Here is a 17,380-nt window from a genome sequence, read left to right as displayed (position 1 = left end):
ACTAGGCTGGCCTATGAAGTGTCCCAGTACCCAAGACTTGGTAGAAACTTGGTAAAAGACTTGGTAGGAACTTCCCTCAGAAGCAGAGCAGGTCACCAAGGTCCTAGAAAGAATGTCTGTGGAGAGCTGAAGGAGAGAATCTAAAAAAGTCTTACGTTCTTTACAGAAAATTAAGGGAATGCTAAAAACCGTTCTCTACATATTCCCATTATAATTAAACCCTCAAATCTGTGAAATGACTTTGAAAGGATTTATGAGCTAAAAGAATGAATAAAAGAAATACGTACATATGTGTGTATTCCTTTGTAGAGCAGTAGGGAAAACAGACATAAGGAAGGAGTCAGTGAGCCAGAGAGATAGTATGGTACATCTCCTGTACCATATCATATGGTACTCAGAGCATCTCAGGGTGTATTCATAGAGGCCTAAGCATGACTGGTGTGGACCCTGAGGCCCCTGAACATGGTCAGGGTGCCCTGGAGGTCCATTGGTACTACAGGGTCCAAACAGAAACACAACTTCGGACCCTCACATTAAACTGCTGGCCCAATTCAGAACTGCTGAGAGGTCCCTGCTACACGTCCCCCCACCAAAAAAGGGGAGGCTGGGGATAATAAGCATAAAACAGAGATGGCCTGGAGGTTAAAGAGAAGAAATGGAAATGTGAAAAGGGAAAAGAGCAAAAGTCCAATACCTTTTCTTTCCATAGGCATGAGTGTAACCTTTGGGTCAACAAGTTACCTTCTAAGACACCATCATGTTTCAACAAGATAAACAGGATGGAGGCTAATTAATTCTAAAGGATGAAAGCATAAAGTGTGGTAACTTGAACACACTAACAAGAATCGAGTATTTTCTCACAAATTAGGCTCAAAATTTCAGGACTGAGATGTGTTAGGAGTTATTAATATAGCTAAATTATATAATTACCGAATTAATTATATAATTTCTGAGAACATACAGGAATTTCCATTTAACACCAATGCTGATTATTTTCTTGAAGAATAAAAGTAATCCATGCTCACTGTCCAACAGGTGGGGAAAAAAAGAACACACAGAACTAAACATACACTGATACATACAAGTATGTTTATTACAGAACCCCAAACCCAAAAAAATCAATACTTTGACAGTGGGTTTTCGGCACTTTGGTGGTGGTGATGATATGTAGTTGCATACATCAAAACCATAAATTCTAATACTATTGTAACTATATAATAATAAATAATAATACAAAAGCTAGGAGATAGTACAGCAATTAGGCTAGCATGCTAGACCTGTGCATGATTTGGTTCGATTCCCAGCACCAGATTTGTCTCCTGAGTCTTGCTGGTGTAGCCTTGGAGGTCCCCAGAACACTACCAGTGTGGGTCTGGAGGTCTCAGAACCATCGGGGTGGGTCAAGAATCCCTAGAACTTCAGAGTCTGAACAACACCATTTCCTTGGGCCTTACAATGAACATCCAGCCTGGTCACTGAGGAAAACCAGTGGAACTCCTAGGCCTCAGTAGCATCATTTAGGAGGCCTCATCGTCTTTTTTTTTTGCTTTTTGGGTCACACCCAGTGATGCTCCGGGATCACTCCTGGCTCTGCACTCAGAAATCACTCCTGGCAGTTCTCACGGGACTATATGGGAAGCTGGGACTAACCCGGGTCGGTTGCATGCAAGGCGAATGCCCTACCTGCTGTACTATTGCACCAGCCCCACATCCTCATCATTTTTAAAGTTGCCTTGTTAGAGGTTGTGTCTGAACTTAATAGGATTAAGCCAGAAGTTAATTTTTAGCTTCAAATCAGTTAGCTCCATTAGTCTGTAGAACATAACTCTTGGACATAGCTATTGACACGAATAGGTCATGAACCAGAATTCCAAGCAGTAAAAAATGTGCAACTAATACATTCCCAGCTAAGGCCGACTATGCTTTGTGCACTCTGGCATGTGTGGCCAGTCTGAAGCAAACTGGATAACCCTGGATCAGTGGCCCAGTCCCAACTAACCAACCAGATTATTTGACTTGAGGCATGGTTACTGAAACTACAGTGCTATGTAAAAGCAACAGCTATTCTTTTGCTTCACAGTGATGGTAGTTTAGGGTGTGTCTTATGAAAGCACCTAATAGGCCTTCGTGTTTGTATATACAGAGCTTCACAAATATACACTCTGAGAACAGCAGAGCTTGTACAGTCTTCCCTGCAGTGTGAAGGTGGAATGCAAAGTTGTGTCCTCAGCCTGGAATGAGTTCAGCAAAGGAGGGCAAAGCCTTTCTTCTAGTAAATCAAGACTCTCCTGCCCTAGGACTCTAGCCTTCAAGATGTGGAGGAAAGTGGGACTCTCTTTGCTGTCCAGCTTTTAATTCCACAAGAAGCTTCCCCCAGCTCTTCCTTCCTACAGTGTAAGTGCCCCTTAGCAAAGTATTTCAGGGTTACTGCGTGCTTTCAGCCAAAGACTTGAAAACCAAATTTATAATCACCATGAGCAAGGCATTCTCTGTGTCTCTAATACAGATACTCACAAAAGTTACACAAAATCTAATTATGTTAAAATGCAGAGCTCTCCTTTCTTCTGCTGAGGTCTATTCTGCAGAGAACACAACTTAATAAACTCAGTGGGGTTTTTTTGATTAACTTTTTAATTATATAAAAATAAGCCATTTCAAAGTATTTGTTGTGCTAAATTCTAGATTCAAACTAGCACCACTCTGAAAAGGCAGCTGGCACCTGATCCCATGACCTCTATGGAATTCCACTGAGCATGCAAGAGATTTATTGTTTCCATATTATTGTGATGCCAGAAAATAATTACTGTTTTTAAAATGAATTATCATTAGTGCTTAAGCTGCATAACCGTTCATATTATCAGTCTAATCAACAGGTAATAGACAACCAGTATTAAAGAAATATCCCAGAATAAGGAATCATCTTGCAATCTGTGAAATTTTATTTAGTGCAAGACAACATAATTACACTACAGGGCTTATAACAAACAATAAATACTCAGGATGGCAATAGCTTGACAGATTACTGAACATACCTGTACTAGTTCTGCCTTTAATTCTTCCTTTTCCTCCTCAGAGAGAGTGTTAGAAAAGTCAGCACTGGTTACTGAATCTTCATCTCTTCCTTGCAGTGTATCAGTCTCCAACAAACCTTCAGACAAGATTACAAAACAATAAAAAATGTTAAATGCAATTTGCTGCCATCGCTCAGAGAACTAGTTGCACTTTCTGACTTTCCTAAGAGACAACTGAAAATTCCAGGCAGAGAACCAACCCGAAAGATGGTACAACAGGGGGCTGGAGTGATAGCACAGTGGGTAGGGTGTTTGCCTTGCACGTAGCTGACCCGGATTCGATTTCCAGCATCCCATATGGTCCCCTGAGCACCATCAGGAGTAATTCCTGAGTGTGAAGCCAGGAGTAACCCCTGTGCATCACCGGGTGTAACCCAAAAAGCAAAAATAAATAAATAAAAGATGGTACAACAGGAAAAATGCTTGCCTGGCACACAACTAACCCAGGCTCCTTCCTTGGTACCACATGTGGTCCCACAAGCCCCACCAGAAACGGCCTCTGAGGAAAGTTTAAGCCCTGAGCACTCCTGAGTATGGCCCCAAAACAAACAAAAAATCCAAAGGAAATGTTGTTCTAAATATGTGATGAGTTGCCAAGCAAGTCAAGAATGTTAAGAAGCAAATAAACGTAAGGGACGGAGGGAAGTAGAGATGAGCACTGAACAACTTTTTGTTAATTCTACATTTGTCACCCAGGTGAATTTTGCTTTGGTGTTTCCTATCCAAGCACAGAAGGAGCAAAGAACTACGCATGGGGAGGTGGTGGGGTGAGACCTCTACTTAAATTTGCATCTCCACAGGACTACATCCTGAGACTAAGGTGAACTGAAAACAAATATTTTTACCTCATCTAGGGACCCTCATGGCAGTTCACCTCCAACTCAGCCATGAATGGAACAATTAAAGATCCTCAGAGCATTAAACCCCAACTGGAACTTGAATAAGCTTAAGCTTCAGCAACCATTACCATAGTCCACAACCAACTTGAGCAAAGATTTTTTCAGTATTAAGACCTTGTCCATTTCAGCTATGAATATGTAGGAATGTAGAACTGTGAAGAAATATGGATGAACTGATTGTGGCTGAGGGAAAGACAAAAAGTGCCCCGATCCCCTGAGATACTGTTGTGCCACTGAATAACCTTGAAATAATTCAACTTCTAACTCCTTATGGGTGATAAATGATAAATGCCTTATTATAAAAGACAATGTAGCTGCCTCGGAGAATCCCTGGGCTTCTGGTTAACTGAGATGCATAAGTTCTCTGAATGCCCAGTCAAAAGACCCACACTCTATGGAAACTTCATTTATAACATGAACCATGGCAATCTGGTTGGTATACATTGCTTTAAATTTTCATTCCTGTAATAATATTTAATTACCATGCTGCTTCATTTTATTTTTCAAACCAGTGGTGATCTCGCGTCACATTTGAAATGCAGAGTTTAAAAATAATACTCCCAGTTCCCATAAAGAGAAATCATTAAAAATAATTCTTAGTTTCAAGGTAGGCTGCAGCAATAGCACAGCGGGAAGGCCTTTGCCTTGTACGCGGCTGACCCAGGTTCGATTCTTCCGCCCCTCTCAGAGTGCCCGGCAAGCTACCGAGAGTATCCCGCCCGCACAGCAGTGCCTGGCAAGCTACCCCTGGTGTATTCGATATGCCAAAAACTGTAACAACAAGTCTCACATGGAGATGTTACTGGTGCCTGCTCGAGCAAATCGATGAGCAATGGGATGACAGTGATGGCAATCTGGTGCTTAGGCATCTCTGGGCAAAGGAAGATATACATATTTAATTTATTGAGGTATTGTGTTTTACAGCACTGTTAATGACAGTTTGCTGATGTACACCCTTTTCCTTTTGGCTGCATTTATTTATTTGTTTGTTTGTTTATTTACTTATTTTGGCTTGGGGCCACAGTGCTCAGGGATTACTCCTGACTCTGAGCTCATGGGTCACTCCTGGTGGGGCTCAGGGGACCACATGTGGTGTTGGGATCAGACCCAGGTTAAGGCAAACACCATCCCAGCATCACTGTCACTCAAGCCCCCTTAACGCACATCATTTGAACACCATGCCTATCACCCAGGGTATAAAGGAAGGTCTTTAATCTGTTCCCAAACAAGTTTATGCACGTTGGGAAAAAAAACCTGGACACCTTTGCCATTCACAGAAATATAATTATAAATATATTAGTGTTTTTCTGTTTATCAACCTCTGAATAGGAAGCACTTCTTCTTTTCCCTTTTTTTTTGTTTTTGGGCCATACCCAACAGTGCTCAGGGCTTACTACTGATTTTGTGCTCAGAAATCCCTGTTTGCAGGGTTCAGGGGGCCATATGCTGCAGTTCAAATCGATGGTGGTCATATACAAGACAAATGCTTGGACCACTGTAATATCCCTTCGAACCTAGGAAGAGATTTCTTAAACAAGATCTGAAAAAAGGTAAATCATGAAAAAAATATGGATAAGACTGAGAGATAAAACGACATTGCCATACCACCAGACCCCTCGCCAGGCTGTTTCATTCAGGGCACCCAGGGAGGCCCCACCCCAAGGGACCTGGCCTGGCAGCCGAAAACCTCCAGGACTCAACCACCACCCTGCTCACAGCTGCTCTCCACATGCTCGGGCTGAGTCTCACCCACGAGTGAACCCATCCCTGGACATCTCATACCTCACACCACTCATACACCAAGAACAGCGCACCACATTTGATGGGGTTTAAAGTAAAGGGTAACCAATCTTAGAGGGAAATATAATTTTACAGATATATACATATATATGCACACAAGGCTCAACCCTTAACAGCATATTAGTGCTCTCTTATGGAGGGGCTTGATGTCCCCTGGGTGATATACAGCAGTCTTCACGCAATCTCCTCTGAGGAAAGTTTTTTGGAGCATTTTCAGTGGTTTATTTATAATAAACAATAAAAAATAAATTATTTTGGTTCTGCTTTGTGGCAGGGGTTGGGGTTTTGGATGGAAACATCCAAACTATGGTGGTGGAAAGGTGTAATGGTGGTGGAATTGGTGTTTTAATAGTAATCAAATATTGTAAACTACTCTATAAAACTAAATAAATGGTTTTTTAAAAAAAGACAGAAAGTATCTTCACTAAGCACATTGTGCAAAAACATTTGAAAAGACAAATCACTCATTGGAATCTCTTGCAAGTATCTCTTGTAAGTTTATCTAACAACAAAACAATTCCCTGAGGACACAAAATTCCTAGAAATCAGAATTTAACACATGGAAGTCACCCCAAGTGCCTAACTACAAATGAATAAAGAATGGATAAAGAAGTTGTGGTGAATATATGATGAAATACTACTTGGTTATGAGAAAAAGATGGAATCTTACATTCTGGAAAGAACTGGTATCATGTTGAGTGAAATAAGGCAGGAGAATGACAAATACTCACTGATATGACTCATGTAGCATAGAAAGTAACAGAGTGGGCAGGGAAGTTAACTCAAAGTGCTCCTATCTTAGTTTTACATGTGGAAAACTCAGGTTCAATTCCTGCCTTCACATGGTCTCATGGGCACCACTGAAAACAGTTCCCAAGCAATAAGCACCTAACAACAGTCAAAAACCCAAAAACAAACGAACAAAAAGAAACAAAGTAAAAGAAACAAATAGTTTTACACTTGCACATCTTATTTGTAACTGCTCTGCCAGATCTGGGAATTACCTGCCTCTATCCTTTGAGAGTCACGGTAGAATGGAGCAGGGAGAGAAAAAAAATGCCTCCACAGACAAGTAGAATTAAAGACAACATTTTTATATCCCCAAGGATCCTGTTATTTTTCAGATTTCTCCTGAGTACAGCAGCAAGGAGTTTTCTCCCTGCTATTTAACATCTTTGGAGTCAGAATGCCTCTTCCAATCATTGTCCCTTACAATTAATTGGCAGCACTTTTAAGTATATAAAACAATGTGTACCTTAATATCTTTCACATCATAACTTTCAAAATCTAAACTTTTTTTTTCTGGTGATGGGGAGGTCACCCCCAGCAGGTGCTCAGGGCTGACTCCTTGTCCACCCTTAGGGATCCTTCCTGGAAGTGCAGGGAAACAATAGGGGATGGCTGAGGAATGAACTCAGGCTGGTTGTGTTCAAGGCAAGTGCCCTACCCACTGAACTATCGCATCAGCCCCTTAACTTTCAAAATCAAATATATAATATACATGGATTATATTATATACATAACTTGTATATCTCTATATTTAAAAACTAAATCACTGTCTTATAAACTTATTTTTTCAGATTACTTTTTTTCTCATATGTCTTCATCTCACTGGAAACCAGATTATATAAGTGGTCTCCAATTGGTCACTTTTGTATCTAAATCTGATTTGCCCAAACCAACATCCACTCCACAACTGTCTACTCTCCTGATGTTGTGCCCTAAGGCACTGAGTTCTCTACCTAAAGAATAACTTGCAGAAGAAGCTAAACTCATCCCTGCAGAATTCATCCCAATATTTTGATTAATAATTCATCAGATGATCATAAAATGGTACAGTGATATAGGAAAGCTATTCTTTTTGCGAAATATCAATCTCAGGAAAGAATTTCAGTTCAATTCCTCTTCAACTTTGTAATGAACAGTCTTCATGTATAGATTGGATCGAATAATGTCAACCTTCAAGAGTTGACTACCATGAGTCACCAATTTTGCAAAATACCTAGCACAGAGCTAGTATATAACAATTAGCTCTATGGCACATTAGAATTCAACCTGGTCACACTTGAAAGACAATTTTTTGGTGGGGTGGGGGTTTCTTCCAAGAAATCCTTGTGGGTCTGGGGACTACAAGAGGCTTCTCGGGCCTCTTAGCCTCTTAGGTACCTCTAGGGTTGTACTTGAAAGTACTGGGGTCATGAAGTGTCAGGGATCAAACCTGGAGCTTTGCACATTCAAGACATGGTCTCCGGGATGCTGAGCTGTCTCCTGCTCTGAATGACATTCGTCTTTAATCAGAACTACTTACTTCAGTGCTTTGAGAGGGAAAAGACTGAGTCTTTTCCTGAGTCTTCATCCTAAAGGAGCTCAAACAATTTCACTGTAGAAATGAGCCACTTATATAGAAAGATTAAGTAACTTACACACAAAACGAATGCCTTAGAGAAATATATGCCCCCAAGCCATGTTTCAATTATCCTTCCAGCTTAACTGCCTAGTCTGCAGAGAGGAAACTTTTGCTTACTGGGCACAACTCTTTATGTCCATTATTTTATGGATAAGATGGGCAGATATCTGGCGTGACATAGCCTCTAGGTTGCGGTCCGAAGAGTTTTGAAATTTGCAACAAAGCACAGGATGTACAGTAAGATTAAGTTAGGTGTTGGAAGAAGAATGGGGTATGGATGTCAATCTTCCATAGACTCTCCTTGTTTACCTCAGAATTATGTTTGTTCATTTGCTCACCACTACTTTCTCTTGTGTATCTATTTGACTATATGCCTTATTTCTTGTATGAAAATATAAGCAACAGTAATGGGAGTGACAGCATTCTCCTATTCCTTTATTTTCCTCAGCTTCCCTGCATTTTTGCAATAAGACACATGTCCTCATATAATGTTGTAAGGGCAAAGCTATGTCTAGTCTGACAAGAAACTGCCTCTGACAGCAGTAGCTCAGTCTCTGTCACCTAAATGTCACACTCACTTCTGCAAAGGTGACTACAAAAGCTCAAGAGACTGCATGGGTGACAGTCCTTTGCCCACAGATCCCCCGCCTGAAATGTGGCAGGCTTAGAGGGACAGTTTCGTCCCTCTTCTTCTTCAGTCTGACAGTCTCTGTGAGTCTAGCCGATCCTCTCCTCCACCCTGCACCTCCTTAAACCAGTTTCCTCTGTCAAAGATAACCATCTCAGCTAATCCATATTTACCCCTCCACATTCCCAATCCAATCCTAGAAGTCTATTAAGAAGAGCTATCCGACTGCTCTTGTGGCTGAGAGAAGTCAGCGAGGAGTGAATTAGAGGTTCCTGAGAACACTAGACCATCAATCTCAGCCAAGCACCTCTCCTGATTAGCACCAAAATAAATGCTGAACACTAAATGCAAAGGATCTGCACTGACACTGGATCTGTGATGAAAGGGGCAAAACCAGGGATATGCCGCAGGAGCTTTCTCTCAGTAGCTGGTCAATCCTCTCCTAAGAGAACAAAAGTACATACGTGTGTGTTTTAGAACATGTGTGTTTTTAGAATATGGCCAGGTGTGTTATATGTTCTTTCCAGGAACAATTCAGCAAATGGCATCAAGATAAAGGAGCTTTAATTTGCATGACTTGCAACCCAACAAGTTAGCCTGCTACATTTTTGAGGATGCTGGCAGCAGGCCCAGCATTACTGGAATAGAGATTCATGGCACCGAAAACAGCCTGGTCTGTAACCCTGGTCACTAATTCTCATGAGAGGGGGTGTGATATGGAATGATCTGGATGGGAAAAGCTTGTACAAGTGGTTTTTTTTTCCTATCAAGTGAATAAATGTTGAGCAGTAAGCAAGCTCTCTGACATTTGTTCCAAGAGGAGATATCTTTAATCACCTGGGTGGTAAGCATATCAGACTCCCATTATAAAGAGAAAAACTCTTCCTTATCATCCAAAGCGGCTCACCACAAACGTCTTTCATATAGGTGTGATAAAGGAACATTGCTGCTTGCAAGATATGCAGAAACATAAGAGGTCTATATAGAATTATCTTCCAGTGGTGGTATTTTTCATTTTACTAGAGAACAAACTGCAGTTTAGAGAGTGAGATAATATCTTTAAGTTCAAGGAGTTGCTGAGCTTTGAACTTGAGGTATGAATACGAATCTATCAGGTTACAGAGTGCATACTTTTTGAACTGATCACATCTCTAGAGCTTGAGCAGGATGAGAACATCTCTTTAACCCTTGCCAACCCCTGCTTCCTCCTCCAAAACTTTCTACTCACCACGACATGTTTGCTGAAGGTCAAGGTCTGTAGCTTTAATATCTGCAGCCTCCCTACTATCCCAGACTATGGAAGATGAGTCCAGGGTGCACCTTCAGCTTCAAAACCTTCTCAGTGAGGATTGCTCATGCAATGCTTGTTACATTAGTCCCCTAAAATAGAAAATCAAACTAACAATCTTCTTGCAACCCTTCTTCTGATGCTGTTATGTCTGTCTAGTTCTTTTAATTTGCCACCTTATGACATGATTTGTTTTTTAACACAATAAAAACTACTAAAATGAAATTTGTAACTGTACCCTCACGGTGATTCACTAATTAAAAAATAAATAAATTTTTTAAAAAAAGAAAAATAAATAAATGAAAACTACTAAAATGTTAGCTCAACTTGATCTCTTGCTTTCTCTCTCTTTCCTCACTATTTAATCTACAAACATTCCAATTAATATTTTGAACACATTTCTTTCATCATGTCAAAACCTAACTCAGAAAACATTCAGAGGATGGAATCACTTACAGCCTAAATCTGAAAATTCTTATAAAAGTATCTAAAACCTTTCATGTCTGACTGCAAGTGACGATTCCAACTAGCCCGCCTCTGATTTTCCCAATAAAGCCTCCAAATGTGCCAGACTGTCATGTATAGTTCCTGTCAGCAATGCTCTATTCAGTCCTATGCTTACTGCTGCTCCCACTCTCAAAACCCTCATTTCTTTCTCCTCAGCCTCTCTTCTAATCTTACCAAGTTGCCTACAGCACTAGGATGATAAGTAACATGTTAAAGAGTGTTTTAATTTGACCTAAAATATTGATATTTTTCATATCTCCCTATATACATAAGTATATAAATTGCTAAACACTTTAAGCTACATTACAACTTGCATTATAAATTACATTAAGACACATAGTAGTATATATAACTATAATTATAGTTAAATAAGTTTATGAGGCAAATATTTTAGATGCTGTCCTGTAAAAGTTTATAGACCTTCTTAAAAAAAAAAAGAGTCACCACTATTAATAGCTTTGTTTGTTTCCTAAAGCTTCAGTTTCATTTACTAATGTAGCTTTTAAAAAAAAGGTATATCTATAAGGTTCAACCAGAGAGTAAGCTAATAATTTGAAAAAGGATTTTATGGGTTTGCCAAGCATCTTATTTTTAAACTATTTCTGAGGTTAAAGCAAATTAAATTAAATAAATCCACTTTCAAAAAAAAACATGCTAAGGTAACAATGCAAATAGATACTGATTCAATTAAAACTAATTTCTAAAGGAAATTTATGATGGTCAAATCCTAACTTGGCAAAAGATAGATGTCATCCTATTACAATGGATAAAAATAGCTCCCATCTATTTCTCATTCACCCATATCATACCAAAAAATAAAGTGGCTGTTTTCTGACTACAAGAGGAAACATAACTTCAAAATAAAATTCTCAGATTTCTTGTATCTTTCTGTTATCAATAGAATTCAATAGAATAATAAAGGCAACAGGAAAGGTAGGATATCCATTAGATATAAAAATACCTAGTAGTCTTGAAAGAGAAAGAAACCTTGAAGCATAAAACCAATTAGGCGCTCACGGAAACCTAAATAACCGTTTCTGGGGCTAAGATCTGAACAGGAACCTGGTGCACCTCCACGGTAAGGTATTCCAGAAAGCATGAACTGACTCTGAGTATACCAGGCTTCTCTACTCCCAAGATTGATCCATACACCAAGGTTGCTCCTGAAGGCACTGAGAGTTGAAGGTTCAATCCTGCGAGGCCTCTGGTTACAGTGACACTGCCCACAGCAAGGGGAGTGGCTTGCTTTGTTGCCTCATGTCATTGACCAAACAGAAAGTGGCACTGCGTTATGTCACAGCTTTTTTTTTTTTCCTTTTTCGGTCACACCTGGCAATGTACAGGGGTTGCTCCTGGCTTTGCACTCAGGAATAACTCTTGGCGGTGCTCAGGGGACCATATGAGATGCTGGGAATTAAACCCAGGTCAGCCGCATGCAAGGCAAACGCCCTACCAGCTGTGCTATTGCTGCAGCCCCATAGCTTTGATGACTAGAATAACAGCTGGCTATTCAGGTGGGGATGCCCAGAATGCCTACAAAATTGCCATATAACACTTTCCACGATGTCAACTATGGTTAGGTCCAGAAATTTTATTTTCTCAATTCCACACTGTTGGGATCAGCCTCTTTAACTATAGTTTCTAATAACTGGGAGATTCCTTGGCTAGGCTGACCAAATTATCTTATGGTAATATCTGTATTCTTTACATCTTTGAAACAAACTTTACTTCATAAAACCATTGAATAGCAAAAGCTTATGGGGTAAGAACTGAGAAAAAAGAGCATTGGATGAGTTTGAGATATTTGTAGCTTAAGTGCTGAATTTTAGCTGCATAGTTGTTTTTCTTTTCCTTTAGATTCTGAGATATTCATTTCCTGTTAGTACTAGATGCTCAGTAAATATTTGTGCAATCATTTAAATAGCTTTATGACTCTTTGTAAGTTCTATTAAAATATCAATAAGTTTAATTTAATATCCAGCCAGCAGGATAGCTTTCTTTTTGTGGTGCTGAAGACAAAATTACTACACTTTTGTAATTTAAGCTGAAAACTAAAGACTTGGAACTACTACAAAGTCCATTGACAGAATAGCAACTCACATGTAACTCAGAAGTCCAGTTGGTACAAATCAAAAACCATCCATTTGGGTACCATTTCACATCATTATTATTTATCTAGATTTTCCCAGGATTATGTTCAGATAGAGACTAATCTTCATTCTATTAATATTCTGTTTGGATTTATAGATATATTTTTTGTCTCTTGGGGTCACATTCGGCAATGCACAGAGGTTACTCCTGGCTTTACACTCAGGAATTACTCCTGGCAGTGCTCAGGGGACAATATAGGATGCTGGGAATTGAACCCGGGTTGGTCAAGTGCAAGGCAAATGCTCTACCCACTGTACTATCACTCCAGCCATGGGTTTAAACCTTTATATTCCAAGATAAAACAAATTCCAAATTTCTATTTCCTTGAAAAAGCTATAAGTAGGAAAGATTTATAAATAGTACTCTTTATGACATATGAGGTGATATTAGAATGGTAATTACATTTAGTAACAGAACATAGTCACAGAGCCAGAGAGATAGTACGGGGAGTAAGGCACTTGCCCTTTACATGGCTATCCCAGGCTCCATTCCTGGCTATCCTGTATGATCCTCCAAGCCCTACCAGAGTGATCAATCCCTCAGCATAAAGTCAAGAGTAAGATCTGACCACAGTTGGGTGTGGCCAAGAACACCAAAAATGAATTTTTAAAGATAATTATAGTAGGATTTTATCAAGCACCCAGACTAGTTGAAAACTGATTATATACATGGGGCTGTTGACTGTAGAAAGATATCTTTTCATCTCCACACCGCATAGCTTGTTATGTTAATCTCAATGCAAATTTATGTTGGGTAGAATGTATCAATAAAAAAGATCTAGGCCAACTTCGAATAGTCAGTTAGCAAACTCTTTTTTACCAGCAGACTCAGGGTCAAGTAGAAAGACACCAGATTCTTCTGGAAAGAAAAGTCAGAAAGAGAGAAGTTTAGGTTCCTTACAACTGATGTGGTAGATGGGTCTTTCCAGAGGCTGCTTCTGCACTTCGCTCCTGTGGGAACAACTTGACTCATAGCAGGAGGGGATCGCTCAGACTTTTATTCCTGACAGAAGGTCACATGGCCAGGTCCCTAAGTGATGGTTCACCTGCTTCTGAGCATTTCAGGGACTGTACTCGGAACCATCAAGAAAACACTGCTGATTTCCAATTAAACAGTCAAAAATACCAGAAAATGCCTCAGCTTCTCTATAACAGTATAACATTAAGGCATTTGGGATATGTTTCATAATTTCCAATCATGATTTGGTAGAGGGATAGTCACACACACACACACACATACACACACACAGGCGCGTGCGTGACATACCAGACAGGTCACAACAAACCAAAAATAAAGTCATAAAACAGAGTAACCACATATTTTTAATAATGACCTAAGCAGATATTTATTTATGGGGAGAGTAAACATAGTAATGCTCCTTATGGATTGACTCTTGGTACTTCCCTCTCTGAATAAACTCTGACAATGCTTGAGGAAAAATGAAACTATTGCAAAAATGCGTTGACAAAACAAAAATAGGTAGATGGCTTGAATCTTTGAATCATCTTTTTCTCAGCATTCCCCCCTAACTTTGCAATTCACCCTCCCACAGTCACATATTTAAATTTTCCTTGGAACCCAATAAAAGAAGCTAATCCTAATAAAAATTTAGACCTGTCTATTTAATACTCAGCATTAGATGTTTGCTTTGATCAGAAGAGGAGACAGTATCACTTATGAGAGAAAAATCCAGAGTAATAAATCATTCCAAAGTAAAACACATTTAAAAAAATACTTATTTAAAAAAGAAAAGCAAGTACTCATCTAAAAATCTCCATTCCATCTTGTAGAGTTCAACTAGTGCTTTATATACCATTGATATCAACCCCTTATCTGATGGGTATTGTGTAAATATCCTTTCCCATTCTGTAGATAGTCTTTGTATCCTGGTCACTGTATCTTTTGTGGTGCAGAAGCTTTTTAGTTTAATGTAGTCCCATTTGTTGATCTCAAGAAGAAAACATCCAACCCCATCAAAAAATGGGGCGAAGAAATGAACAGAAACTTTACCAAGGAAGAGATACGAATGGCCAAAAGGCACATGCAAAAGTGCTCTGCATCACTAATCATCAGAGAGATGCAGATCAAAACAACCATCAGATACCACCTCACACCACAGAGACTAGCACACATCCAAAAGAACAAAAGCAACCGCTGTTGGAGAGGATGTGGGGAGAAAGGGACCCTTCTACACTGCTGGTGGGAATGCCAGCTAGTTCAGCCCTTTTGGAAAACAATATGGACGATTCTCAAAAAACTAGAGGTTGAGCTCCCATTTGACCCAGCAATACCACTGCTGGGAATATATCCCAGAAAAGCCAAAAAGTATAGTTAAAATGACATCTGCACTTATATGTTCATCGCAGCACTGTTTACAATAGCCAGAATCTGGAAAAAACCCGAGTGCCCTAGAACAGATGACTGGTTGAAGAAACTCTGGTACATCTATACAAAGGAATACTATGCAGCTGTTAGAAAGAATGAGGTCATGACGTTTGCATATAAGTGGATCAGCATGGAAAGTATCATGCTAAGTGAAATGAGTCAGAAAGAGAGAGACACAGACATAGAAAGATTGCACTCATCTGTGGAATACAGAATAATAGACTATAAGACTAACACCCAAGAATAGTAGAAATAAGTACCAGGAGGTTGTCTCCATGGCTTGGAGGCTGGTCTCTCATTCTGGGCAACTCAGAGAAGGGAACACCAACTAAAATGTGGTTGGAGGTCATGTGGGGGAAAGATGATGCGGGCCGAATATAGACTAGAGACTGAACACAATGGCCACTCAACACCTTTATTGCAAACCACAACAGCTAATCAGAGAGAGAGAACAAAAGGGAATACCCTGCCATAGTGGCAGTGTGGGGTGGGGGGAGACGGGACTGGGGAGGGGGGCAGGGATGTTGGGTTTACTGGTGGTGGAGAATGGGCACTGGTAAAGGGATGGGTTATCGAACTTTGTGAGGGAGAAACATGAGCACAAAAATGTATAAACCTGTAACTGCAAATAAATAAATAAATAAATAAAATTTAAAAAATAAAATATAACAGATTCACCCACATAAAAAAAAATCTCCATTCCATGGGGCTGGAACAATAGCACAGCGGGTAGGGCGTTTGCCTTGCCCGTGGCCAACCCAGGTTTGATTCCCAGCACCCCATGTGGTCCCCTGAGCACCTCCAGGGGTAATTCCTGAGTGCAGAGCCAGGAGTAACCCCTGTGCATTGCCGGGTGTGACCCAAAAAGAAAAAAAATTAAATTAAATTAAATTTAAAAATCTCCATTCCTCCCTCTCCCCTAATCTCTTACGCCATCAAAACTAGACTTTAAACTAGGTTCCTTTCATCCTTTTATTTGAAAGGCCATCCTGAGATACCCAAGAATCAATCCAGGGCTCTGGGGACCAGTTTCTAGCTCATCCCACCTTTGAGAAGGTGAGACTAATACATGAGCTGTGTGTGTGCTCAGTTTTGCTGAATTGACTAGAGCCCATTCTTGTTCATTTCTTGAGTGCTTGCTAGTCTTTGTAAAATTCTGGATTAATTCAGGATCAAAGCTGTGCTTTGGACAGCTCCAGAATAAAAAATAATTCTTGTGTCATACATCCCTATGCACACGGAGCAACCCAAAATATAATTTTTCACCAAAAGCACTTATGAAAGAAAGACCCAAATAAGCTTAGGAGGTTTAAAGTTCTCAAGTCTACGGTGATGATTATAGGCTGATGTTGGAATGCAGCCAAAAAATGTCCAGTGGGAAATTATGCCTATTGGTACTGCACCAGTCTCAGCACACTGGGGCTTTGTAAAAAGTACTGATAAAAGGTGTAGACAGTGTCCTTGACTAAGTTTCCAATTCAGAAACATTTGCTCCTCTCCTTGCTCCTACCAAGAGATAATTGCATTACTGAAAACTAATGGCAAAACAAAATAACTTATTTCTTAATTAAAAAAAGAATTAGCTTTGGATCTAGCAAAATTCCTTACAAAGAGATAAAGAACTCACATAACATACATAGGAATAATTAATAAACTTCTAAGAGTGTATCATTCTTATTTTGGGTTCAAAAAGTTCTCTTTTGCTCAATTTCAGTTAATGACCCTCAGACATGACACATATTTCAGTATTTCAGACTCAAAAAAAAAAAACCGGAGAAAGTTGGTTCCTCCTCACGTATGGTAGAGTTAGAAATAAGAGGGTTAGTAGTAACAATGGGGAAATGTTTCCCATTTTCCCCTGAGTCAACCAGAGGAAGGATGGGGACCTGCAAGTCAAGATGAACTTCAAGAGTGAAGCCCTGTCTCTGGTCTAGGCAAGTAAAGTGATCAATCCAGGGCTGGTGTGTTTTGTTCTTTCGGCAACTTCAAATCCAAGATGCAACTAAAACCAAGATTGGTATACAGTACTCTTGAAATCAATAACCAGTTGAAATCAATAACCAGTACTCTTCTCAACAAAATCAATAACCAGTACTCTTCTCAACAAAATCAATAACCAGTACTCTTGTCAACAAAAATGCTTTATATGCAGATATAAAACAAATATATGTTTGTGTTTGTCTAACTGCTGAGAGAGGTAAAAAAAATACATACTGAATTTGCAACTCTGGTTACTGCAATAAT

The 17,380-nt window shown here is 39.7% G+C and overlaps 1 protein-coding gene across 3 annotated transcripts in view; it reads right to left on the bottom strand.

Moving 5' to 3' along the window:
• Window positions 1-17,380, bottom strand: part of TPD52L1 (TPD52 like 1) — a 123,430-nt gene that overhangs the window by 44,441 nt on the left and 61,609 nt on the right. For all 3 annotated transcript variants that reach the window (XM_055137028.1, XM_055137029.1, XM_055137030.1), the window contains exon 2: window positions 3,033-3,148. In XM_055137028.1, the coding sequence (XP_054993003.1) occupies window positions 3,033-3,148 (116 nt within the window). The remainder of the gene's footprint in view (window positions 1-3,032; window positions 3,149-17,380) is intronic.

This window comes from Sorex araneus, chromosome 4 (assembly GCF_027595985.1).
Source record: "Sorex araneus isolate mSorAra2 chromosome 4, mSorAra2.pri, whole genome shotgun sequence".
NCBI lineage: Eukaryota > Metazoa > Chordata > Mammalia > Eulipotyphla > Soricidae > Sorex > Sorex araneus.
The sequence above is the reverse complement of the archived record's forward strand: the minus strand, read 5'-3'. Positions and strand labels throughout refer to the sequence as shown.